This window comes from Danio rerio, chromosome 7 (assembly GCF_052040795.2).
Source record: "Danio rerio strain M-AB ecotype USA chromosome 7, GRCz13ab, whole genome shotgun sequence".
Taxonomy (NCBI): domain Eukaryota; kingdom Metazoa; phylum Chordata; class Actinopteri; order Cypriniformes; family Danionidae; genus Danio; species Danio rerio.
This window is the reverse complement of record NC_141027.1, coordinates 30,065,001-30,092,941: the sequence shown is the minus strand read 5'-3', so window position 1 is coordinate 30,092,941 and position 27,941 is coordinate 30,065,001. Positions and strand designations below refer to the sequence as shown.

General features: G+C 35.1%; 2 protein-coding genes and 1 long non-coding RNA gene across 5 annotated transcripts in view; 1 reads left to right on the top strand and 2 right to left on the bottom strand.

Moving 5' to 3' along the window:
- Positions 1 to 1,047: 1,047 nt before the first annotated feature.
- LOC147836004 (lymphocyte antigen 75-like) lies at positions 1,048 to 2,935 on the bottom strand. Its single transcript, XM_087261339.1, has 2 exons — positions 2,063 to 2,935; positions 1,048 to 1,379 (listed from the first exon to the last, which is right to left on the bottom strand). Exon 1 carries the CDS (start codon positions 2,812 to 2,814, stop codon positions 2,071 to 2,073), a length of 744 nt encoding a protein of 247 aa, XP_087117465.1. The 5' UTR covers positions 2,815 to 2,935; the 3' UTR covers positions 1,048 to 1,379; positions 2,063 to 2,070.
- pstpip1b (proline-serine-threonine phosphatase interacting protein 1b) lies at positions 1,048 to 25,873 on the bottom strand. 3 transcript variants are annotated; one of them, XM_087259973.1, is made up of 16 exons: positions 24,885 to 25,245; positions 23,464 to 23,564; positions 23,316 to 23,390; positions 22,863 to 22,897; positions 22,676 to 22,782; positions 22,412 to 22,474; positions 21,757 to 21,861; positions 18,845 to 18,890; positions 16,453 to 16,532; positions 16,029 to 16,127; positions 15,848 to 15,944; positions 12,441 to 12,510; positions 12,311 to 12,345; positions 12,103 to 12,209; positions 10,852 to 10,906; positions 1,048 to 1,379 (listed from the first exon to the last, which is right to left on the bottom strand). In XM_087259973.1, the coding sequence occupies exons 1-16, from the start codon at positions 24,912 to 24,914 to the stop codon at positions 1,297 to 1,299; spliced, it is 1,188 nt and encodes a 395-aa protein (XP_087116099.1). In that variant the 5' UTR covers positions 24,915 to 25,245; the 3' UTR covers positions 1,048 to 1,296.
- The window catches only part of LOC147836003 (uncharacterized), a 91,561-nt gene continuing 89,272 nt past the window's right edge, over positions 25,653 to 27,941 (top strand). The window contains exon 1 of the long non-coding RNA XR_015495761.1: positions 25,653 to 25,976. This is a non-coding gene — a long non-coding RNA (uncharacterized LOC147836003). The remainder of the gene's footprint in view (positions 25,977 to 27,941) is intronic.

Below are 27,941 nucleotides of genomic sequence, written 5' to 3'. Positions count from 1 at the left end.
GAGGATCTTATGAGCTCAGGGCTCTCTCCCAGGACAGCATGCCAAATATGCTTAATAATCAATCATCAGCTAAGTGTGAACTCTTGAAATTATGTTTTTGATCCTGTTTTTTTTTTATTTTTTACAAAGTACAAATTAATTCTTCAATGCTAAGATCTTTAAATAGTCCAGTAATTTACAGTAAATTAATAGACTAAAATTGAGGGTAAACAATACAAAACTCTGCTGTCTACATTTTTATTTGATTAACTTTTTTAAACGTCTTTCATTAGAACAACATAGGCTGCATTCGTTTTTACCCACCTTTTTAACAGTGCTGCTTCCAGAACAAATTTCCCCCAGTCATTTTTTTTCCAAGGGATCTTTTTGTTAAAGTGTCATGGGCCCTGAAGAAATTTTAGCTACACGTCAAGAAGAATGATAACACTGCAAACTTTAATTTGAAGCAAGGAGGCAAATGTAGGATAAACATTTAAATGAGGAACTCATGAAGCTATTGCACATTATAAATCCTCAAATTAAAAATTATGAACTCATATTAAACTGTTCAGTTTAAGTTACCCGTTGTATCTATAGAAACAATATATTTAAATTTTATTACAAAATATCCATACAGTATGTACAAATACTGAAAGAGCTTCATGGCAGTGGTAAGAGCTAAAGATTTTAGTTGGTGTGCTTTACACACTACTGCTTTCTCATTGTTGGAATTGTTTTAAAATGTTTTTTTTAAATATTCCCTATGGAGAAAATGAATGGAGCGTTTACTTCTGGAACCTGACTGTTACATTTTACTTTATCAGATAGGTCAGAAACATGTAAAAGGTCATTAATAACAACTCTCATACAGTGCTCACAGTGTTCAGTGTAGCATGAAGATGCTCATACAGTTATCAACACATGAAATGTACAGGTATTTATACAATATTTGATTAATTCACCTTTTCATTTCTCTTAGCGGAAGTGTAACAATGACTATTAAAGTACCTACTTTAACGTATGTATTGGGTCAAATAAAAAAATAACTGAAAATGGCATGACTCAAGATTCTTTTCATTATTTATTCAGTTGAAGACATTCATATGAACACTAATAGGGGTCTACAGTTTTTTCACAGCACATGGAGATTTTTTTACTGACACTAACTGATAAAAAGGGGTGCACAAGGTAAACAGAAATGTTGTTTACCTCCTAAACAAAATAGTTTTACAATGTTAAACTAGTTGTTTATTAACATAGCTTTAAAACTACTGTGAATCAATGTCATCATAAATGGCAGGCATTTTGTTATCCAAATTACTTTAAAAAGATAAACAAGTGTATTTCAAAATTTAAATTTTTTTGATTTCTTTCTTTATTTGGTGCTCTTCTCAACGCCTCTGAAAAAGAAAACAAAATTGTGCATTATTAAGCAAGTTTCCATAAACATCAACAATAGCAGTGTGTATAAGTATGAACATACACAGACTTAAACATTCTACCAGTCAAACATTTGGTAACCATAAGTCTTTACTACTCACCAAATATTGTATTCGATCAAAAACACTATAAAAAAAGCTATAATTTAAAGTAAATCTAAAATATATGATTTATTCCTGCTATTCAAAGCTGTATTTACAGCATCATTACTCCAGTTTTTAGTGTGACATAATCCTATAGAAATCATTATTAAAATGCTGATTTGTTGCTCTGTTGTTTTCAATTAACATCAAGTTTTTTAATAATGGTTATTATGTTCAATTTTGTGGATGGCTGCTTTGAATCACTGGAATAACTAAATTAAATAAAAAAATACAAAAATAAAATTTGTTCACACAAAACCTTAATTTAAAACTGAAATAAAAATAATTATAAAACTGTTTGTATGATATTTTCAAACAAATAAATGCAGAGCAAAATACACCTCTTTTAAATCATATGTTATTAAGGATTGCTATAAAATAATAAAACAATTGCTAAAACTCTCTTTAAATATACATTTGAATTTAATTGACAGCATTCATTTTAGAGTAGATGCGAGCAATGTACTGACAGAAACACAAATGCATTATGCGCTACTTACCTTGCTCTTCAATAACACACAAAGTTAAGCTTGTCTATGCAGTTTCTGTTTTCCCAACTTTTAGCTCCCAGGTTTCGGGATCCACAGTAAAGGGCGTTAGCAGGACATGCTTGCAGCGAGACCAGAGTACCCAGCGCCTCCCCGTTCACCCAGAACCAGGAACCTGCCAGAAAGCGCAGACCCGTCCACACGCTGGGGGCGTCAGAGGCTTCAGTGTGGTTTTGGACTTGTAAGAGATGTAAACGGGTTGGCAAACAGGCCAAGCCGTTGTGTTTAGTCCTGCAGTATTGAAACGCCTCTTCCCAGCTCTTTAGCTCCATTACCAGGATCAACGGAGGCATCCAGTAGTAGCAGAAAAATGGGTACTTTTGATTACAATTGAAGTCAAACAGTTCACCATTTGTACTCTTGGCACAAAAGTCAGTGTCTGGATCATTTGGTTGGCCGGATTTCCAGGTTAAAAAAGATTCTTGACTTCCGTCGCTCCAGACCCACTCTCCTGTAGCAGAAGGTTTGCTCAGACCGACCCAGCTTTCGGTACTCATGTGGTTTTTTCCATCGGCTTTGAACCTGTCAACTTCCTCTTGGCTGTCTAAGGTGGATAGGTCATAATGATTCTCTCTGCAAAAGCTTTGAGCATCGCTCCAGGACAGGGCGGTATTAATAAAAACATGCGTCCTGATTAGAAGAGTTAAAGTCAGCTCAGAGTGAGCTGACAGGAAAAGAGCAACCCAGAGGATCTTCATTTTCATTTGTGGAATACCAGTCTGTGAATGCGCTCCTTCAGACACACTGAATAAAACTATATAAATGTAAATTTCTGATTTGTTAGTCACCAGTGAATGCAAATATTCACTTTGAGATCTAAATATCACAAACACTGAAGGGAGATTGTTATGATGATCAAACAAAAAGACAAAAGATCACTGTTTTGTATTTGTAGCATTTTTGCCTTTAGTTGACAAAACATTAAGGTAACAGTTTAGGGTTGGGAAAGATCCACACTGTCCACACTATTGCCGATAACATAACATTTTTAAGATGGGCTTACACAACACTTTTAATGGAAAGCTCACCCAAAGATAAAATGTATTTTTCATAAGAGAGCACAAGGGTTTATCATTTAATAAAATGACCAGTTACACTTTATTCTATGATGTCCTTGTTAATATAATTACAAACAACTAACCTTGAACCTAACCCTCAGCATAACCTTAACTGTATAGTAAGTACATGTTGGTTCATAAGTATTACTAAATACTTCATTGGTTACTTTTGGTTACTTGTGTGTAGCCTAACAGCAAGAAGGTTGCTGGGTCGCTTGTTCGATCCTTGGCTTAGTTGGCGTTTCTGTGTGGAGTTTGCATGTTCTGGTGCACCGGTTTCCCCCACTGTCCAAAGACATGCGGTACAGGTGAATTGGGTAGGCTAAATTGTCCGTAGTGTATGAGTGTGAGTGAATGAGTGTTTGTGGATGTTTCCCAGAGATGGGTTGCAGCTGGAAGGGCATCCGCTGCGTAAAAATGTGCTGGATAAACTGGTGGTTCATTCCGTTGTGGTGACCCCAGATTAATAAAGGGACTAAGCCGACAAGAAAATGAATGAATAAATAAATGGTTACTTTGTGACTATACAAAGTGTAAACAAATGCACTTGCTATAGTAGATATTTAACAAAGTGATTACATTGACACTTGATAAAACCCGCATGTAATTTCAGCTGCAATTTAAAGGTCACATGCAAAGATTATCTTATAAAAAACAAAAACACTCCAAAATCCAAACGTATGCAAAACACATGTAAAAATATAGGGACAAATGGAAAATGTCTGACCTCATCTCCTAAACCTTTCACTGCAGAAAACAACTCCTTGATTCATTCATTTTCTTTTTGTCTTAGTCCCTTTATTAATCTGAGGTCGCCACAGCAGAATGAACCGCCAACTTATCCAGCATATATTTTACGCAACTGATGCTCTTCCAGCTGCAAGCCATCACTGGGGAACATCCATACACACCCATTCACACACATAGCTACGGACAATTTAGCCTACCCAAATCATCTACAGCGCATGTCTTTGGACTTGTGGGGTTAACCCGGAGCACCAAAAGGAAACCCAACCAAACACAGGGAGAACATGCAAACTTCACACAGAAACGCCAAAATAGCAATATCATAACAATAGTAATTATCAGAATAATAATAAGAAGACAAATAATATTTATCTTACAAAAGCTGACAAACAAAACAAATTTTCGTTAACCACAAGTTAAGTAACAATTGCTACTGGTTTATTACCTGTTGTCAAGATATTAACTGTTTATTAGCACTTAAGTTCTTATTTTACATCCCTAATCCTACCTCATACCTAAACCAAACAACTACCTTCTATTAATAAGCAGCAAATTAATAATTTATTGAGCTAAATGTGTTTTTTTTTAGCATTAATTGTACATTAAATAAAAGTTTGACCAAATGTTCTCCTTAAACAAAAACCGTTTAAAAAACTTTAAACAGTTTTATGAAGCTATAATGAAAGGCAGTGCACTTAAGTCATCCAATGCCAAAGTATACTGTTTTAAAAAGAATCAACTGCTAGTGAAAGCCAGCCTGCGAGAAAACCCAAAGGATTTGCATGCTCTGTATTTTGATATACAGTATATGCTAAATTTAAATAGCATTCTAGTGTCTTTTTGATAGTTTAAACACTCAGGATTAAGCCTCAGGATTAAGAAATCATTATCTGCCGCATCAAAACTAAAAAGAGCTGGAAAGATATCAAGGGGTAAAGCATTTAGGATTCACAATGTCAGATATTTTACTATCAAATGAACTGTATCAATGTTTGCATGTCTATTGTACTTATGAGATTTGCATCTCTAGCATGCTGATAAATGTTTCAAAAAAGAGTTTCCCAAAATGACCTTTCAGTGGAAAGCACTAAAAAGAACCATTTAGATGATCTAAAGCAGGGGTGCCCAAACTCGGTCCTAGAGGGCCTGTGTTCTGCATATTTTAGTTACAACCCCAATTAAACACACCTCAACCAGCTAATAAAGCTCATTTTAGGTATACAAAAACTTCCAAGCAGGTGTTTTGAAGGAAGCTGGAGCAAAACTAGGCAAGACACGGGTCCTCCGGGACAAAGTTTGAACACCCCTGGCCCTGACCTAAAGAACCTTTTACACCATAAAAAAAAGTGTGAAAAGGTTCCATAGGCATCAAACTGTTTGGGCTCTATTTTGACGGTCCATGCGCAAAGCACAAATCGCAGGGCGCAAAAGCTTTTAGGGCGTGTCAGGACGCGTTTTTGCCAATTTAAGGACGGGAAATCTGCCTTGCGATTCGGCGCATGGGCTAAAAGGGTTGAGTTTATTTTCTTAATGAGTTATAGGTGTGTTTTAAGAATAAACCAACTAGAGTCTCATCTCCCATTCCCTTTAAGACCCAGCTGCGTCGCGCCAAGAGCGCATTCACTATTTATAGGACGCAAAGTAAGTCTAAGTGGAAAAAATGAGCATTTCACAAGCAAACAGTTAACAGTTTTTTAACAGAAAACTGTTAAACAGTATCTACTGCGAGAATGAGAGATAATGGATCACTTTCAATTTCGCTCTTGGAAAGGGAAACCTTTACGCACAGACATCAATTAGTCTATAAATAAATACTTTTGTTTGTTAAGCGCAAATATAAACTCTGGCTGAAGTTTAGACCGGGTTAGTTTTGGTCTAATAAAAAATCTATTATAGTTTCTCAAAATAGCAACGCGCCAGCAGTCCGCCTCAGAACGCCTTCCTTTTTAGACCAGAACGCCTAGGGAAGCAAAAATGAGCGCTAATGCATTTGCTATTTAAACAGCGTAGCGCAACACCTCAAAACGACTCTTGCGCCAAGCTTAAACTACCAAAAGACTACTGCGTCACGCCTTGCGCCACACTGCGCCGGGTGTATGATAGGGCCCTTTATGTCTGTTCAGTTTAAAGCATATACAAATAAAAATAAATGATTAATTTTTCTTCAGCTTATTTCAGAAGCCACCACAGCGGAATGAACCGCCAAATATTCCAGCATATGCCCTTTCAGCCACAACCCAGTATAGTGGAAAATCCATACACACCCATTCACACACACACTACGACCAATTTAGTTCATTCAATTCACCTATTGAGCAAGTCTTTGGACTGTATAGGGCAGGGGTGGCTAACCCTGTTCCTGGAGATCTACCTTCCTGCAGATTTCAGTTGCAACCCACAACAAACACAACTGCCTGTAATTATCAAGTGCTGTTCAGGTCCTAGTTAATTGATTCAGGTGTGTTTGGTCAGGGTAGGAGCTGAACTATGCAGGAAGGTAGATCTCCAGGAACAGGGTTGAGCACCCCTGGTATAGGGGAAACCAGAGCAGGTGGAGAAAACATACACTAACATGTCGGGAATATGCAAACTCCACACAGAAATGCCAACTGACCCAGCCAGGACTCGAACTAGTGACCTTCTTGCTGTTGGGCAACAGTGCTAACCACTGAGCCATCATACCACCCCAATAAACATAAATATGTGATTAAATAAATGATCTAAGGCAATGTTTTTAATAGTCACACATTTTTTTTTACATTCATTCATTTATCCATCATCATAAGATTAACCCATCATGGAGTTTAATAAAAACATATAAAGTCGCCTTTTATTTTTTATTTATATATATATATCATTGGTTTATTTCTATTATTTCTACATTTATTTCTTCTTGTGATAACGCTTATGTCAGTTCAGACCTCTGACCTCTTAAGACTTCTGAAAGTGTATTTTATAAACAGGCTTCATCAGTAAAACTGTTTATATTGTTTACGAAAACATACATATACAGTTAAAGTCAGAATTATTAGCCCCCCTGTTTATTTTTTCCTTAATTTCTGTTTAATGGTGAGAAGATTTTTTTCAACACATTTCTAAACATAATAGTTTTAATACTCATTTCTAATAACTGATTTATTATATCTTTGCCTTGTACGGTCACTGGTGAACAAAATGGATGAGATTTGACAGCGCATTAACCACAGCAAAAGATTATGGAACTGTAATGTCTTGATTTTCACAGAAACATGGCTAAAGAGCAGGATTCCAGACAACACTGTATCTCTAACTGAGCACCACACATTCTGAGCAGACAGAACGGCGGATGACTTCGGTAAGACCAGAGGCAGAGGATTATGCATTTATATTAACAAACTTTGTGCACAAACTCTGTCATCGTTGGGAGACATTGCTCTGCTAACCTGGAATTTCTAATGGTTAAATGTAGACCTTACTATTTACCAAGGGAGTTCACATCCACCATTATAACTGCTGCTTATAGAGTGGAGGAACTATGACATCACCTTGTGAGCGAATCAGCTGCTAGCGGGTGCTGAAAACTTCCCTAACACTTCACAGGAACCACACTGCCAGCCATTGAGGACATCCAGAAGAAACACTGTCTGTACCGAGCACGCAGTATTCTTAGGGACACCTCTCACCCTGCTCACAAACTGTTTTCACAACTGCCTTCCAGCAGGCGCTTCAGGCTCCCCCAGACAAAAACCAGCAGACCGAGGAACAACTTTTTCCCCAGAGCTGTCTCCCTCTGAAACTCTTCCCCTCACTGACTCTTTTGCCCCACCAATGCACCCCCCTCTCTCCTCTAACTTATACTCCGCACAATCACTGCACTGTTTAACATTTGCACATTTTCATTGCACTACATTGCACTGATTCACTTATTTGAACTGTACATACCCACTGCACATGGCTATTTGTAATTATGTACACAACCACTGTACATATACGTTTGTAATCTTGTTTATCTATCTGCACACTTCTGATAATTAATAGCAACCTGTACATATATTCATTTATTGTAAATCTGTTCATAGCTAATACAACCTGTTTATAATGTTCATAGTACATCCATCTGTAAATATTACTATAGTTTTTCTATAACTGCACTTTATACTTGTATCCATCACTTGCTGCTGTTGCACTGCTGGTTAGACCTAAACTGCATTTTGTTGCCTTGTACTTGTATTTAAGACATTTCTTTAGAGAATAAAGGGACATTTAAAAGCTTAACCAGGTTAATTAGGTTAGCTAGGCAGGTTAGGGTAATTAGGCAAGTTATTGTATGACGATGGTTTTCTGTAGACTATCAAAAAAATATAGCTTAAAGGGCTAATAATTTTGACCTTAAAATAGTGTTTAAAAAAAACAAAAACTGCTTTTATTATAGCCAAAATAAAACAAATAAGACTTTCTCCAGAACAAAAGATTTTAACAGACATACTGTGAATATTTGCTTGCTCTTATAAACATAATTTGGGAAATATTTAAAAAAGAAAAGAAAAAAAACATTCAAAAGGGGGCTAATAATTCTGATTTCAACTGTATATACATTCATACTTCACATCTTAGTTTTCACATCAAGCATTTAATAAGCTGCTGTCCTTACTAAAATCTACTTTTTTACGTTCTCAGCTATTTTGACACTTTCCCCACTAGAGGTCACCAACCCTTTTTATTAGTCAAATGTCTACCCATACAAGAAAAGGGCTGTTATTTATATTCTATAATAATTTCACCAGCAGGTGGGTAACACAACCAACAAAGTTGCATAGAGGCTCAACCCAGTATTTGTATTTTTATTGTGAAAATACTGAATGTAACATATATTATAATATTACAAAGTGTATAATACTAAATGTATACATATTTTACAGTACACTCAAAAATGACATTTGTTTAAACTACTTATTTAAAATGAGCTGAAACATCATAATTCTTGATTATTTTTGGGACAACTTAATTGTTTTGTCTTGAATCCACTTAAATGTGTATGTTAATTTAATTCCTTCATGTTTTCCCAACACAAATCAATTGTGTGGAACCCAGCATATTTTACAGTGTGTGTGTATATATATAATTTAAAAAAATAAAAGTAGAAACAAATATATATATATATATATATATATATATATATATATATATATATATATATATATATATATATATATATATATATATATATATATATACACACATATATATATATATACACACATACACACATATATATATATATATATATATATATATATATATACATACATACACACAGACACACACTTCACAACTTCACATTGGCTGTGTAAGCACTGCAGCTACTTTTGGTTGCCAGTTCACCTGTTATTGTTAATTGCTCTTTGGTGCATTTAAACAAAACTGTTAAACTAACTTAAATAATACAATATTGGTCATCAAACACTTTTAGTAATAATATTGTATAGATAAAAAAATATATATACATTTTTAATATTTTACCCTAAGAATAATTTGGGCATACTATTTATTTGTGATCTTTTTGTGACAGTGATATTGAGTTATTTTGTTAAACCAGTCTTAGGTTTGGCTTTGGCCCTGACTAATCTAGATGTACACAAATATATAATTGTAAAGCATCTTATCGAATATCCTGATTTTAAAGAGAGATCTGTGAGAGGTGCACTCATTTATGCTGAACACTCGCAGTTGAAGTCAGAATTATCAGCCCCCCTGAATTATTAGCTTCACTGTTTATTTTTTTCCTCAATTTTTGTTTAATGGAGAGAAGATTTTTTTCAACACATTTCTAAACATAACAGTTTTAATAACACATCTCTATTATCTGATTTATTTAGTCTTTGCCATGATGACAGTAGATAATATTTGACTAGATATTTTTCAAGACACTTCTATACAGCTTAAAGTGACATTTAAAGGCTTAACTAGGTTAATTAGGTTAACTAGGCAGGTTATGGCAATTAGGCAAGTTATTGTATAATGATGGTTTGTTCTGTAGACTATCGAAAAAATATTAGCTTAAAGAGGCTAAAAAATGTCCTTAAAATGGCTTTTAAAAATTTTAAAACTGCTTTAATTCTAGCCAAAACAAAACAAATAAGACTTTCTCCAGAAGAAAAAATATTATTAGACATACAGTGAACATTTCATTGCTCTGTTCAACATCATTTGGGAAATATATAAAAAGAAAACAAAAAACAAAGGGGGCAAATAATTCTGACTTTAACAGTATGTATTTATATTTTTAATAAAGATAAAACACTGACAGCCAGTCAGGATCTATTGAAATTTATAAAGCTCTTGTGCAATTTACTAAAGATGTATAATACCAAGAAACTCTGCAAGCGAGGCTGGTAAACAGAAGAATAAAAATAAAAGTACCTCAGATATCCTGTGCTACACTTGCGTCTTTGTGTTGCCTAGTCAGTGAGGACGCAAATATATGTTTTGTTATATTTATATTTGGTGTGAACATACCGTAACACTGCTGACCGTTGTTATTTCAGAGCAGACTCACATTCTGTACTTGTTAATAATTTAGATTCACAGCGCATGTCACTCTAGAAACTTGCTTATAGCTGCAGCCAATGTGATTACTGAATGCTGTACTTACATTAGTAAATTACTATTGGTGTGAAGAGAATACAGCTTAGCACTAAAAGGTGAACTGACAAACAAAATTAGCAGCAGTGTGTACATGACCTTAAAAAAGTGCTGTCAGGACAGTTAATAATTTCTATAACCTCTATTAGAATTTAGAAAGACTTGGTGTGAAGACTTCTAAACTCTATTTGATAGGATTATGTTCAGGACGGGCAGCAGCAAGGCGTGAACTGTTCGGTGACATTTTGGTCAAGTATGTTCCAGGAACCAGCCCGGACACTCCATTACACCACGCTTTCCACCACCCATCCTCACCTTTCTCTGTTATTGTCACAACTTGTCCTTTACTGATAGACAACTCATCATCTTCCTATAGAGAAAACAAATATATATCTATCAGTGTATACACTGTGAAATGTAACATTTGACACAAAGTCATGACAACAAATGTTTTTGTTACTTTAGCATTACACTCACTGGCCATTTTATTAGGTACAACTGCCTGTAAACGCAAATTTCTAATCAGCCAATCACATGGCAGCAACTCAATGCACTTGCTGAAGTTCAAACCGAGCATCAGAATGGGGAAGAAAAGTGATTTAAGTGACTTTGAACATGGCATGATTGTTGGTGCCAGACCAATGACTGTATCCAAATGGGCAGGTTTGAGTATTTCAGAAACTGCTGAGCTACTGGGATTTTCACGCACAACCATATAAGAACAGGTAACAGAGACTACAATTTGCACAGGTTCACCCAAATTGGACAATAGAAGATTGGAAAAAGATTGGGTCTATTAGTACTAACTGAGCATCGTGTTAACACGACAGCCTACCTGAGTTTTGTTGCTGACCATGTCTATCCCTTCATGACCACAGCGTACTCATCTTTTAAATGGCTACTTCCAGCAGGATAACGCGCCATGTTATAAAGCGTGAATCATCTCAGACTTGTTTCTTGAACATGACAATGAGTTCACTGTACTCAAATGGCTTATACAGTCACCAGATCTCAATCCAACAGAGCACCTTTGTGATGTGGTGGAATCTCTGAGGAATATTTCCAGTACCTTGTTGAATCAATGCCACAAAGGATTAAGGCAGTTCTGAAGGCAAAACGGGGGCCGACCTGGTACTAGTAAGGTGTACCTAATAAAGTGGCCGGTAAGTGTATTTCAATAAGTTAATATGTTTTTAACACAAAGTTTAATTTAACATTTTGAGTCAGTTTGATTGATTTACTGTAATATGAGATTATTAGAAAAGTTCATTTGATTCAACACTAATGAACAAAAATTTGATTCAACATTGATAAAAGTGTAAGGCTCACAAATCATTTAATTGACCCTTTTCTGCAATGAAGTAATCTCGATTCTGTGATAGGTTTAGAACAATGGCTGCGACTGCTTGTATGTGAAAGAATAAGGCTAATAAAGACTCTTTAAATTTGCAATACATAATTAAGTATATAATTAAGTAAATAAGTAAATAAGTAAATTATTACATAATTAAGTAAATAAGTAAACAAATAAGTAAATAAAATAAGGAATTACAACCAAGTATTTACCTGAGCTTTAAATTCATATAACACCATGTACTTTTCCTCAGTCACTCCTATCCTTTGTTGGTCAGGTGTGTATTTTGCACCAGAATTATTGCCTGCTTCAGGAAACCCTGCAATGTAAAGATGATCCAAACAATGCAGATTAAGCTACTTTTGTTTAACGATTTTTTATATAAGCTTCTCTTTAAGATGTTTACAATCTGATACCAACCAATGAAAGACATCCCTGAGAGCACGACAGATAATCTGTAGAAAGTTAAAATATGGAAGAGTTTCACAATCAAATTTCTAGATATGAAACATGCCAGTTTTAATAATTTAAAGTACTTGAGACATTTAACCTGTTGGTTTCGATCCTCCTGACTCCTCCATTAGTGTCCGCATCAGAGTAACACTGAAACTCAATAGGAGCTGAAGAGAAATGATAAAGGGACTTATGTACAAGTTCTTAAAGGGACAGTTCACGCAAAAATGAGAGCTTCCTGTTCATTTACTCATCCTCAGGCCATCTAAAATGTGAGTGACTTTTTATTAAGTAGGACGTTATTTAAGATGTTTAGCTGAAACCGTAGTTCTTGGTGGCTTATAAAATACAAGTCACACGGCAAAAAAAGATTATATCACTTTGAGAATAATAGTAGTAGAATAATAGTTTTTTTTTTTTTCCAAAAATCTGCTTATGAATGCACTCAGGACTGTTTGCTGAGATTGTGAATTAAAGTTAATGTAATAAATAATGTTCAGTTTCTGACACAGACAGATCATTTAGTTACATAAAACGTCAAAGTATTATTAAGGGCCATGAGTATTTTTTTATTTGACCTGTATATGACAAGAATTACAGGTCAATTTCATGTGCATATCAAACATTTTAGTTGCATTTTCTATTCATTTTCCTTGATCTGAAATGATATGTAATAAATGTATAATTTATAGTAAACTGAATCCACTATTAAAGTAAAATAATGCAAAATATGCTTAAATGTGACAGGAAACATTTGATATTAATTAGATTTTATTTGAAACATTTGATATTATTTGAAACATTTATTATTAATTGTTGTTTAATTATTTCACAGAGATGGGGTGCAGCTGAAAGGGCATCCGCTGCGTAAAAACGTGCTGGATAAATTCAGCTGTGGCAACCCCGGATTAATAAAGGGACTAAGCCAAAAAGAAAATGAAAGAATGAATGTTGTTTAATTATTGTTCAAATTTGTAAACTACTAACAAGTAGTGGACAATAAGAGTTGACAATTTCAACCGCTTGTGCTTTAGCTCAAGATCAAACAAGTCATGTCTAGAAATAATATTTTTATCCATTCATCAAGTTATTGTTTTTAAAAAGCGAAAGTCAATTTCACTTAAATATCACCAAATGATTAATCTATCATTAGTGTATCCTAATTCCAAAACATTTTGCACAAATTAATAAGAGAAGAGCAAATGACATGCCATGTCAGTGGAAGTAAAGTCACTTTGAGCAAGTCATATGCTTTTCCTATCAGTCCTTTAAACCCAACACGATCTCACGTTAAGTCGTAGCTTTTTGATTTAGTGGCTGATTTGTATAAATTCATATGATCCCATTCCCACAATTTAGTACAATTTGCTTATCCACCAATGCCAGTTGGGTTTAGGGGTAAGGTTGGGTGCCACACCACCTTTTTAAAATCGTACATTTTTAGACGACTGAACTTGTACGAATTAGCCACTAAATTGACAATGTAAAAAAGTTACGTTTCCTTGTGAGATCAGGAGTCACAGATCTGACTTTCATTTTCAAACCATTTGCAAGTTTTATTTTCAAGAACTGGGGCAGGGTTTCTGCATGTTGCACCAAGTAAAACATTTTTAAGAGCATTATGAATGCAATTTTAAATTTTTAAAGGGTTAAATGCTAAGGAATTGTTAAAATGTCCCAGATGGAAAATATTTTATTTATATAAAAATATTAGAATTTAATACATTTAATAATACGATAATAAATTAATAATGTTAATTCTTAACAAAATATTTCAAACATTGTGTAAAATCAAGCAAACTCTACTTGTATACACTTTTTTTCCAACATAAACTTTCTTTTAACTAATAAAAAGGACAAATGTTTAAAAACTACAAGAAACTAAATCTATGCACAACAATCTGTCCAGGTCGGTGTCCTCAGCAGTAAATACATGAAGCACTTTTAAACAAACGTTAAGGAAAATAATTAAGCTGTTATGACATTTATAGAATGAATTTTGGACTTAATTAGTTCAAGGTAACTGAAGCTTAATGTATGGTTCAAGTGGCAGAAACAATAAAAATATGTATAGTGGGAGTCTTTGGGCTCTATTTTGACGGTCCATGCGCAAAGCGCAAAACGCAGGGCGCAAACGCTTTCAGGGCATGTCAGAACGCATTTTTGCTAACTTAAGGACGGGAAAATCCGGTTTGCGCCATGGCGCATGGTCTAAAAGGGTTGAGTTTATTTTCTTAATGAGTTATAGGTGTGTTTTGAGAATAAACCAATTAGAGTCTCATCTCCCATTACCTTTAAGAGCTAGCTGCGTCGCGCCATAAGGGCAATGCTATTAACATGACGTAAAGTAAGTTGACTTTCGCTTTTGCTCTATTGGATAGGGAAACCTTACCGCACAGACATCAATTAGCCTATAAATAATTAATTTTGTTTGTTAAGCGCAAAGATTTGTTTCAAAACTATTTCTAAATTCAGTTCTAATTTCTAGCAAACGAATAAATGATTAATAAAAACAAAGTGTGGTCAAAAACCTGAGTTATTTCCAAATACACCTGCTATGCCCCATATGGTCTAAAACCTGACAGGTGGACACATCTAAGCTTGTTTTTAATAAAAAAATATATATAAATATGGATATAATAAATAATACTGCTAATAATAATAACATTATACAAAAGCAAATTGAATGAACTGAAAAAGCTTCCCGAGATGAAGAAAGTATGAAGGCAGTGGTTTTTAAATTCATGTAGGCTAGAAAACAATATGTTTTGTAATATTTTAATCATTTGTATTTATATCCTATATATATCCTTATTATATATATATCTTTAAGATATTATATCTTTTTCATATGTAAAGATATTTGCGTACTGCTCTACATCTTGTGTGTAGTGTGTAAGCCAGGCGCACCAGACAATAGACCGACTTTGTTCTGGTCTAAAGATCAGACTATTTACAGTTTCTCAAAATAGCAACACGCCAAAACACGGCTGCTTTTTTAGACCAGAATGCCTATGGGCGCACATTTGAGCGCAAATGCATTTGCTATTTAAACAGTGTGGCCCAACACCTCAAAATGACCCTTGCGCCAAGCTTAAAGTAGCAAAAGACTATTGCGCCGCGCCTTGCGCCACATTGCGCCAGGTGTATGATAGGGCCCTTTAAGTTCATATTTTTCACATAATACACATACGAGCATTACTTTTAGAGATAACTTGATGTAAATTGTGTTTGTATTCAAAACTATTCTTTAAAGGTTTCTGAATTATAAAAATAATAGGTTTATCTTGAAGACACAACATGTACAGTACATGCACTTTTTGAATCACCCATAGTTTTATTTAACTATAAAAGTGCCAGTAGCCACCGACTTCTTTTAATGTAAATGGTATATTTACAGCTAAATAAACTCTCTATTTAACAACATCACATACTTTTCATGTCAGTTGATAAAAATATAACCGTATTAAATCATGATGATTTTGATAAGGATGATGACTTTACCTGGGGGATGACTGCTAGTCTTTTTCATCTTAATGAAGTTATTGTTGTCAGCAACGATGTCACACTGCTCTAGAATCTTCCTTACCTCCTCATAACACTACAAAACAATAGCCATATGTGAACAATATTTGCCTGGGCTCTTATTAACAGTACATGAAGATGGACAAAGCAGAATATTTACATCATCATCCTGGACACACTGCTTGGACAGCAGATTGCAATGCTCCCATAGCACACAGCGCAAGATATTAATGCGCTCAGACTCCTGCTGCTGGAACACCTATGATACAACGACAATATAAAAGGTTTTGTTCCTTGTGTAAAATGTGTTATGACGCTTCCTGTTAAAATATGTTGAAAACTAAGTTGTTTCCTCTTTTTTATTTTTGGCTATGACATTTATTGACTCATCTAAATCAGTGTAGTACACCAATAAAAATGTTCCACTTCTACAGCACAGTGCTATGACTGGTAATCACATGTCTATGAAACATGGTCATGCTTATTATTAACCATGATTATTTCTGCATGTAGCTATTCTGCTGTGCTCACATTACCTTTCAGCAGTCTATGCAAGTTTTATACATGTTATTTTTATGTTTTACCTCACATGCGCTCCGGTATGTGCTCTCCCAGTCCTGGCAGGTTTTCCCTAGTTGATCAACATTCCATCTGTACTGCTTTTCTGAACCAGCAAATAAAAGAAATGAAAGTCAGAATGCAATACTGCTTCACTTACTGAGCTTGGAAAGGTCCAGATTAATTTAGAGCTTTCACGTCAATCACAACTTTATGCAAGTTCTTCTGGAGTCAGTACAATTTTGACTAAACTGAACTGATCAAATTTGCAATTTAAACATTACTATTCACTATTGAAGGGAAAATTATTATTACTTCTGTGAAATGTGCTTTCCTTTTCAAATGTTTCCAAAGTTTAACAGATATTTAACATAGCAAATATATTTACACAGTGTTTCCTAATGTTTTATTTCTTCTGGAAAAAGTCTTATTTCTTTTAGTTTGGCCTGAATAATCAGTTTTTCTATACTTTAAAACCATTTTAAGGTCAAAATTAACCCCATTACGAAATTATTGTTTTGTTGATTGGCTACCGAACAAGTTACTGTCACAGTGGCTCAGTAGTTAGCACTGGCGTCTCACAGCAAGAAGGTTGCTGGTTCGAGTCCAGGCTGGGTTGGTTGGAATTACTGTGTGCAGTTGGCATGTTCTCCCCTTGTTGGCATGGGTGTCTTCCGGGTGCTCTGGTTTCCCCCACAGCCCAAGACATACGCTATAGGTAGACAGAATCAACTAAATTGAGATATATCCAGCTGCAGAACCGCAGAACCACACACGTTTTAGGCACACACAATCTAGCACACTAACTAACTCCTTAGCATTATCACCACCTATTGAATTTCACAAATATGGTTTCCCATTTCAGTCATTATGATTATTATATCGTAACAATCATTTTAAAATCTCTGCAGTTTCTGAATTCAAATTATGTAAATAAAAATAATTGGTTAAAGACACTTATGACTTTATTCATGTGTCCACATACACAAAGAAAACATAATAAACCGTCTAATTGTAGGATTAAGTGTAATAAACAAATTCAGGACCTTAATAATTATACTTGGTTAAAATCACTTTTTTTGTAAAATATAAAAAGCAAACAATAATATATGTCACATTAAAATTAATTAGCCTACTGTAGTTATCATTTAAACAATATATATATAGTTATAAACTAATTATCTTAACTGATTATAAACTACTATCTTTTACTAAACTGTCACAGCTGTTAGTTATATATATATGTGTGTGTGTGTGTGTGTGTGTGTGTGTGTGTGTGTGTGTGTGTGTGTATATATATATATTTTTTTTTATATATACATACATACATACATACATACATACATACATACATACATACATACATACATACATACATACATACATATACATACATATATGCATATATAAACATACATATTTACTTATTATTTTTTATTAATTATTAACAGTTAATTAGTTTCTATTGCTAAATTTTGGTTTAAAAACAATATAAAGCGTACTATAAATTACTACATTATTAAATGTGGAAAATCATTAATTAAAAAGTTATTAGAAAATTAAGCAAATAAACACTATTAAATCGCTTGAGTAAAATATTAATATAGTGTTATTTAATTGTTACATGTAAAAAGATTTTTATTACATTTAAAATGTATTATTGCCTATATTAACTTGCTATTATTTCCTTTATTATAAATGAATACATCATATAAATTAAACCTGTCCAATTTAGATCGTTCAGCAAGGCCAGCAAACAAGTATCTGCCAAATTATTGTCAAATAATAATGACTGATCAGCTATGATGACTGATAGAAAATTGTTCAGTCTATTATATTGAATGGCGATCGGAAACAACGCTCCCCATTCGCCCGTCTAATAAATATAGTAAACATTATTGTTTATTGTGTACAATATTTTTAACCATATATATCAAAATATATCGATGACGATGATCAAAAAGTAACATTAATAACATTAACATCAGTCGTAACCATATATGCTTGCCTAGATTGTGTGTGCCAGATTGTGTGTGCCTAAAACATGTGTGGTTCTGCGGGCCTGCAGCTGGATATTATTGACTAAATTGGCTGCAAAGTATGAGTGTGTGTAGATATGTGTGTTTATGGGTCTCAGTACTGGGTTGCTGCTGGAGGGGCAGCCGCTGTGTAAAACATATGCTGAAATAGTTGGTGGTTCATTCTGACCCTGATAAACAAGAGACTAAGCCAAAGGAAAATGAATGAATAAATTAATTGACTGTTGCACTTTAAGCTGAACACTAAACTGTATTTCAATCAAATGAATTTACGAGACTTAAAAAATACTAACAGAACACAATTTTTGAGCAGTAGTGTTAACTAACATGTGGACACAATGATTGATTGACTGATTGATTATTTTGACTTAGCACAAACCTGCAAGGTTGGCTGCTTGTCTGCATAACCGGGCTCTGTTCATCACCTGTAATACAAGACAGACTCATAAATACTCAGGATTTCAACCTGACAAATTTGAACAGTAGTGTAAAAAACATTTTATACATATTAAAAATATTTTAGGATAACTTTATAAATATATTTATTTTTAAATGTGGTAGATTTTATATTGATTCTCAAAAATAATCAGTTTATTTTTCCAATAAGATATTTGCTTTATTCTATAACAACCATTAAATCATTACAACCATTTAAATCTTATTAGCTTCAGGTCTCATTCATTTCTGTAAAACACAGCCCATGTCGCTTGATGTTGAAAGCTGGAATTTTCTTTTTCTTTTTATGTACTGTCATAAACACAACTGTTTGTAGAGCAAGTAGTTTGACCATTTACTGACGTTTGTTGTTCCTAGTCATTTCCCTCACAGTCAAACTAATCAGAAGTTCTGAAAAAATAGCAGAAAGAGCTTACTTCCACATTGCAGAATAAGGTCAATATTCTGACTATGAATTGAGTGCATTTAAAATTAGAGGCGGGGTCTGTTTTCATGTAATAAAAGGAGTTAATAGAGCTCTTAATTACTTTTCACTGGTGCAGTTGTGGCCTAATGATTAGGGAGTTGGACCGGCATGAACAGAAGGTGGAGGGGTTGAACAGACTGTAATCTTTCGCATCTTCAATACCCAAGTGAAGTATCTTTCACTCAAAAAAAAAATAATTTATATATATATATATATATATATATATATATATATATATATATATATATATATTTTTTTTTTTTTTTTTTAAATCTTGAGATTTCGATGAGACAGCTTAATTTTTTATGTTCAATCCACATAAATTTATTTAAATTGTTAAGTTAACCTAATTAATTTGTGTTGGGACAACATTAATGAAATGTGTGGAACCCTGTATTTTTTACAGTGTTGGGCAAGACATGATGAAACATAGATGAGATACAGCTGTGGATACTCGCATCAATAAAGCATAATTTTTGTGACACTGATGTACAACAATAATTATTATTTTTACATTACCATGAGGGTCGGTGTGGGAGTAGATGTTAATAAAATATAACTTATGGGTAATTACTTTTTTTTTTACATAACTGTGAGGGTTGGGTTTAGGATCAGGGCAGAGGTAGACATTAATAAAATACTAATTAATGTGTAATTTATTAAATAATATAAATAATTCTCATTAACTTCCAGCCGCAGCTATATCCCTTCTAAAAACAACCGCAAGACACCTCCCTGGATGCTAAATACAATAGCTGCCCACTGCTCCAGGTGTGTGTTTTTTCATCCTGATGATCCCTCGGTTCCAGCTCGCATTTCAGCCTGCCTGTTGGATATTTCACACTGGATGAAAGATCATCATCTTCAGCTGAACCTCGCAAAAACGGAAATGCTTGTAGTTTCTGCCAACTCGACTCTACACCATAACTTTTCAATCCAGATGGACGGGGCATCCATTACTGCATCCAAAATGGTGAAAAGCCTTGGAGTAACGATTGATGACCAACTAAACTTCTCTGACCACATCTCTAGAACTGCTCGATCGTGCAGATTCACACTCTATAACATCAGAAAGATCCGACCCTTCTTATCTGAACATGCAGCTCAACTCCTTGTTCAAGCTCTTGTTCTCTCCAAACTGGATTACTGTAACTCTCTACTAGCTGGGCTTCCAGCTAACTCTATCAAGCCTCTTCAACTGCTCCAGAATGCAGCAGCACGAGTGGTCTTCAATGAACCTAAACGAGCACATGTCACTCCGCTGCTACTCCGTTTGCACTGGCTGCCAGTTGCTGCTCGCATCAAATTCAAAGCTCTGATGTTTGCCTACAAAGTGACTTCTGGCCTTGCTCCTTCTTATCTGCTCTCGCTTCTGCAGATCTATGTGCCCTCCAGAAACTTGCGTTCTGTGAATGAACGTCGCCTCGTGGTTCCATCCCAAAGGGGGAAGAAATCACTTTCGCGAACGCTCTTGCTCAATCTGCCCAGTTGGTGGAATGAACTCCCTATCTGCATCAGAACAGCAGAGTCACTCGCTACTTTCAAGAAACGACTAAAAACTCAACTATTTAGTCTCCACTACACTTCCTAATCTGTAATTGCCTCTCTGAATATCACACTAATTGTACAAAAAAAAATAAAAAAAAATACTAATACTACTAATACTTCCCTTCTTAGACTTTACAGACCTGAAACTTGCTTATAGCACTTATTCATTGTTGCTCTTGGTTGTGTAAATTGCTTCCTTGTCCTCATTTGTAAGTCGCTTTGGATAAAAGCGTCTGCTAAATGACTAAATGTAAATGTAAATGTAAATGTGTGTCTGAGCGTGCTCTTACTTCTCACTCATGAATGTGTACTCTTGGATAAGTCAAAAGCAGAGGACCAATTTAAATATGGGTAAAACCATAATCGACAATTGACTGTATTAAATCTAAAGTCAATTAAACAAATCAAGTCAAAACTTTCATTTTATTTAAAAAGGGGAGAGCTTGTGAATCAGAACTGAATAAAATCAAGACTTTGCATATATACCAAGGTCTAACACACATGCAGTGAAACATAAATGCAAAACACTAATAAAAAAATGGACATAAAGACTGTGTTGTAAGGAAATGAAAGTGTGTACTGTCTGATGGTAGTAGTTTTTTAATGCTATGTGAAATGATGCCTGTCAAACTGAAACAAGTTTGCGTTGCTTTAATCCTCATTTTTGGCCCCTATTGTGACCACAAACCTGCCACAGGTAAATTTCCACAACGGTAAGTTCCAAAATTAAAATAGCCATTTTAAAAGAACAATTTAGCGTATTTATTTATTAGATAATAAGTTATAGCAAATGTAAAAAATTTATAAACAAATTTCCTCACTTTTTCTGACTGGCGATGAGTGGAGGTGTTCACATTTGTCTTCTTTCCCAGTGCTTGTTCAGATTCATCAGCCTCTTTACATCTCTGCTCATATAATCGTTTTGACTGTTGGACATATTAAAGAGAACATATTCAAAGTAAGTAAAAGTGCAAGATGAAAGTGAGCAGGGAGTGGGGGAATACTACAGTGCTCATTACATGAATGTGTCAAAAATGCATCTCATGATCTGTGGTGTTTGTGTGGTTGTACAGCACAGGAAGTTCAAGTCTTATTATATCCAGAGAGAGCGTGCAGACCTACAAACCAAAAACCTATTCTTATTCTCTCTCAACGCCTGTGCATTTGCTGCATGGTGGCAAATTAGAAAAGCTGAAACTAACTAAACATTTATTTAGTTAAGTGTGAAAAGAGCTCAAGTTGAAAATGCATTCTGCTATTACATTCACTGCATGGCTAGGGGGGACTGTTTCTTCTTTCAGTTTCTCCTAGCTTCCTCTTTTGGCAGATACTGAATTTGAGTGGACCCTGAGAGTCATGTGATATCACAGGTACACCCTGAGCAACTAATCACAAACATATCTGAAAGAGGAAATCTATGGTTATTTATGGCTGGAAATACTAGATGGTCATTTTAATACTGCTTACTGTTCTTACCTCCATGGTCTTTTTATGCAACACCATTTTCGGCTTCTGAAGTTTTTCAATAATCTCTTCAAGCTAATCAGGAAAAGAATTAGGCATTAGTCTTCATCTTAGTTATTGTTTTGATTTATTATTACACTACTTTTCATGCCATTTACAATGGATTGCCATTTTATGTGCTCAAAAACATAATCGTTCTCCCCCTCTTTGACTTGTGGCACTTGAATAAGCACAGCTATGAGCATTGTGCAGTGCGAGTACGATTTTATCTTCTACCTTTTTTCTCTGTTCCCTCTGGTGTTCTCGAAAAACCTCTATTTTCAGAACTTCCTCCTTTATCCTTTCAGATAGTTGGATGTGCAGGTTTCCTGTCTTCTCGATCTCTAGAAAACAACACAACTCAGACTGAGCATTCCAGCATGTTTTAGGCAGGAGGCAAAAGGAAGTGCATCACCCCACATACCCTCTTTAAACTTGTCAAATGACGCCTTCAGAGTTCTGAAAAAAAAAGATGAGACACTTTTATATTTTAACACTTGGATTTACTTGAATAAAGGGCAGTCATGGTCAGGGTGTTTAATAAATAACAAATTTAAATAAACCAATGTTGGGAAATGTTACTTCTACAAGTAATATATTGTAATCCCAAGCCCAGCCGGGATAAAATAAAATGCAAAAATATAAAGCCAACTGGCCCAGCCGGGACTCAAACCAACGACATTGTTGCTGTGATGAGACAGTGCTAACTACTGAGTCACCGTGTTGCTCCACATTACTTTTAAAAATGAACTTAAGTTTGATATACATGTCTTTTAGATGTAACTTTTTCCAACGCTGGTCATGTTATTTGAAGATGGAGGAATATTTGCGTGTTTGAGCTCGTATATGTTTGCATGCCCTTCATAAACCATCTCACCCGATCTCAGTTTGGCCTTCTGCCTTTCGAGCAATTGCCACCAGATCACGTCCGTACTTCTCCTCCGCTAGTGCTCTAGAAAAGCAGGCAGATGTGACACACTGACATTTGCAGAGACACATTTCTACAGTAAATAATAATTCCATACCTCATTTTCAGCAGTTCTTCTACATCTTTGCACATGTGTCGGCCATCTTGTAGCCTTTGCAATATCGCCTCATAACCTGACTGGTCAGTGAAGTCAGTTCCCTGAAAAGACATCGACATGGTCAAGAAATTCTGCAGAAATTTTAATCGAGCATCAGAATGAGGAAGAACTAGTGATTTAATTGACTCTGAAAGTGGCATACTGTAATTGTTGGTTCGAGACATTCTTGTCAGAGTATTTTAGAAACCAATAATGTTCTCTTAGTTTCAGACACATAAGAATCCCTAGAGCTTACAGAGAATTGTACAAATTTAGCTAACATCCATTAAATGGCAGTTATGTGCCTTGCTGAGGTCAGAGGAGAATGATTGAAGCTGACAGAAAGACAACAGCAACTCAAACAACAGCTATGGTCTGCAAAAGAGCCTCTCTGAGCACACAACATGCTAAACTTTAACACAAAATCATATATAGCAGCAAAAGACCACACCATGTTTCAGACCTGTTAGCTAAAAACAGGAAATTGGGGCTACAGTTCACATCTGCTAATCAAATTGAGTAATGCTGCTGACCATGTCCATCGCTTGATGAGCAAAACAAGTAGCACTTTACAATGTAGATTGTCAAAGCAGTTTAACATACTGTACATGAAGAGGATAAAAAGCCAAAACAGCAGTTCACTTTTTGAAAATCAGCATATCAGGTGAGGCGGGTGCAGATTTATTTCAATTTAATACAAATGTTAGTATAGAAGCTTAATTCAGATCCGCAGATCAGCAACTCCAAGCAAGCAAGAAGAGACACTGGTAATGAATCTTTCCTTAATTTTCCTTAGTCCTTGATATATTAAGGGTCGCCACAGCAGAATGAACTGCAGGTAAAGAACCAAAACACCACCAATAGACAGAAGTAGAGAACAGACCTTGGGAGCAAACAAGAGCACTGTACTCATTTTGTGATGAATACTTCCAGCAGGCTATAACACACTGTCACAAATCTCAAATCCTCTCTTCCCTGTACTCAATCTAATAGAGCATCTGTGGGATGTGCTGGAACAGGAGATTCATATCATGGATGTGCAGCAAATATGTGATGCTCATGTCAATATCATGCTTTCAGCATCATGAATATATGCTTCAAAAGAATTAAAGCCGTTTTAAAAGCAAAAAATGGTCTATATCTTGGTGCTAGCAAAGGCTACTTCATGAAGTCTCTGCTGAATTTATTTATATTTCATGAGGTCTAAAAACGAAAGATTTAGGGAACCATGAACAGTGGGATAAAGTGTCAGCAACAACGTCTTGAATGCGGCTTAATGTTTTTAAACGTAACGACTAACTTATTAAACCCATTAAACTAGACGAAAAATACAGGAACTAACACTTTTTTACTCCGTGAGAAAATTATAAAGAAGAACTTACCCAGAAAGAATCGCAAAATAATAAAGCCATCTTGCAACAAGTTAGTCCTCAGAAGTGTCTCTTTAAAAATAGTGCCAAAACATAGGCTAGATTGTGATTAATTTCTGAGACAATGTTAAGATTAAACATACACAAACTACACTGAGAAGCAACACTCAGAGGCAAAGTTTGAAATGAGGAAGAAACAGCGTGCTGGCGCTTTTAGCTGGTCAACTTTGATCTCTTGACGTTTTCAGAAGCTGTTAGAAAGAGGAAGAATAACGCTGATGTCACTCTTAAGCACGCAGTTTCTGCAGAGTTTACACAGAAACTCGTCGGACAAACGACTAAACAGCTGGTAGATTGAGGTAGGCTTGGCCACATCATAGACTGTGGACATGTTAATTTATAATTGCACTGTGGACATGTTAATTTATAATTGCACTGCATTACTGAAACTATTTCTATGAATATTTAACTTATAGTTTGTATCTTTTACTTCTAAGCATACAAATTTATTTAGCGTGAAGCGACTCAGTTGGTGAGCAATTCGAGAGGGTGCTCGCTGCAGAGCCATTTGAGGAGAGGTGAGCTCCAGAGAGGGGGAGCTTAAGCTTGAGCTCCACCTTTTTTGCACTTCTTCTACGAGTGATGTCACTGGGGGTAGGGTTAGGGGTGGGGTTGGTGTACGCATTAAAACAGCTTACAGGAGGAGGTGCGACAGCTCATTCTCCCCCTCTCTGGAGCTCACCTCTCCTCAAATGGCTCTGCAGCGAGCACCACTTGGAGGCAATTCTGTAAAAAAAAAACTGCTCTGTTTTCCATCATCACGGTCTTCCTTTTTGTATGACGATTTCTATACGCTTTAGCCAAAAGAGGGAGACACAAACCTCCTTTCTTGAAAGAGCGTATTAGTTTGGATATTACGTTTCCGCTGGCTCGGGTAAATGTTTTATCACACTCGACTTGACCCAACGATCCGAAGAAGTGTCTGGGTGAGCAAGCATCTCACTTTGAGATCGATACAGTGTGAAAATCTAAACAGCCCATTTGCAGAGAGAGGAGGAGGTCCTAAAAGCTTGTCTGTGTCCAACATAACAGATGTGTGTAAAGGTAGGAAATGGTTATAAATCAAGTTATTTTCAAGAATTTTCTTATCAAGAATTTGTGAATGAAAAGAAAAATCTGCTAATGGAGAATTAGCCTATTTCTAAAGGATTTTTTTAATTTAAAACCTATAGTATACAGATAGGCTATATACAGTGGAAGTCAGAATTATAAGTTTTTTTTTTCTTTTTAAATATTTCTCAAATGATGTTTAACAAAGCAAGGAAACAGTGGCGCCCCTAGAAAATTTTCTTAGGGGTGGCCAGAAGAGGCCGCACCAAATCTTGGGGTGGCACACAAAAAAATAATGAATTCAGTGTAATGTTATATTTTTGTTTCTGGTAAATGAAATAATGTAGTTTTTATTCATTTAATTAATTCTACTTGAAATATTGCAATTCATTCTTTGAAATAATTCAGCAAGTACATGTGCAAACCAAATAAAAATCTATGTTTAGTTTAAAAACACTTTTCATATACTGTATAAATGACTTCTTTTTTTACGTGCCTTTATTGTACATCATACGAGATATGCCATGTCTAAAATTAATGAAGATTAATGAGTTTATTATTCCCAGTGATGGGTTGCAGCTGGAAGGGCATCCGCTGTGTAAAAATGTGCTGGATAAGTTGGCGGTTCATTCTGCTGTGGTGACCCTGGATTAATAAAGGGACTAAGCCGAAAAGAAAATGAATGAAAGAATAATGAGTTTATTAATTACCCAAACAAATGAACAAACTGAACAAAAGGCATTACTATACACACTCACTATACCTAATAATATTATTTATCCATATTGCTTTTTGAACCATTTTATTAATGCAGCTTCTTCTATTGATATACTGTAGCTTAAGGTAAATATTAAATTGCCATTGCTGTCTATTGAAGGTGTGTGCGTGCTGTCAAGGACGATCGGGGAGGGTAGTGGTGGTTCTAGTTTAAATGACACCCTGGGCGAACCACCCTATACACCCCCACCTCTCTTGAATTGTTAGATTTGTTATTCAATAAATATAACAATTTATTTATATTTATTCTAAATAAATACAAATAATATTAATATACAATTAATATTCTGAATAAATAACAGAAATCAGTCCTAAATATTACTGGAAAACAACAACTGGAGTGATATGCCAAGATCACTTAAGAAACCTTTTGCATGAAAATTAATTATGACAATTCTAAAGAATACAAAAAATGTATTATAGAATTATCTGTGGTCTTAGACCAGATCATGGCTGATAAATCATGTTATGAAGTCTTACCTCCCTGACTCATTATCCCTCCTTTCTGCTTTAAAGGCATGCTTAGTGAAAGTAACATCATCATCATCATCATCATCATTATCATATTATATAAACTTTAACCGACTTTCAAAACTCGCTGCGTGCCGACACTTCTACACAAAAGGCTGTTACTCCGGTTTCACGGCGCATGAGCGGTGCCTATTATGTCGGCGTGCATGCAAACAACCAACCGGGATTCACACAGGAGTGCGTGAGGCACGCGAGAATGGTATTCCGCGCGCATGCGTCAGTTTGCTTTCACCAGCATTGAACCAGAGGGGGAGAGCTACGTCAGTAACACCAACAATAATTTAGTGACTGCATTTTATTTATTTATTTATTTATCTAAATATTGGGAATTTATAAGTTCATTTAAATAAATAATGTCAACCGCAAAATTATATTGGGGTGGCCAAAGGGGTGGCCACAGGGGTGGCCAGAGTTTACCGAGGGGTGGCCGTGGAAAGAAAATTCCCCAACAGAACATTTGGGGAATTTTGGTCTCTAATTACTAGTAGTCTACTTTTTTAATAGCTATACTGATTATTTTTTAAGTAACAGTGCCTTTATAAAACATACTAGGTCTTATCATTTAATAGTGCTCAGGAATAAGTACTAGTATTTAATGAATAAGTACTAATATTTAAAGAACTAGTATCTAACAAATAAATACTAGCTTCT

Bases quoted from the DNA above. Each gene is read 5' to 3' on its own strand.
- LOC147836004 (XM_087261339.1), bottom strand. From the start codon at position 2,814: ATGAAAATGAAGATCCTCTGGGTTGCTCTTTTCCTGTCAGCTCACTCT.
- pstpip1b (XM_087259973.1), bottom strand. From the start codon at position 24,914: ATGGCTTTATTATTTTGCGATTCTTTCTGG. The intron at 21,862-22,411 runs GTAAGAACAGTA...TATGTCCAACAG, and splicing joins TGCATAAAAAGACCATGGAG to TCAAAACGATTATATGAGCA. The intron at 12,210-12,310 runs GTTGGTATCAGA...TTTACATTGCAG, and splicing joins CTCAGGGATGTCTTTCATTG to GGTTTCCTGAAGCAGGCAAT.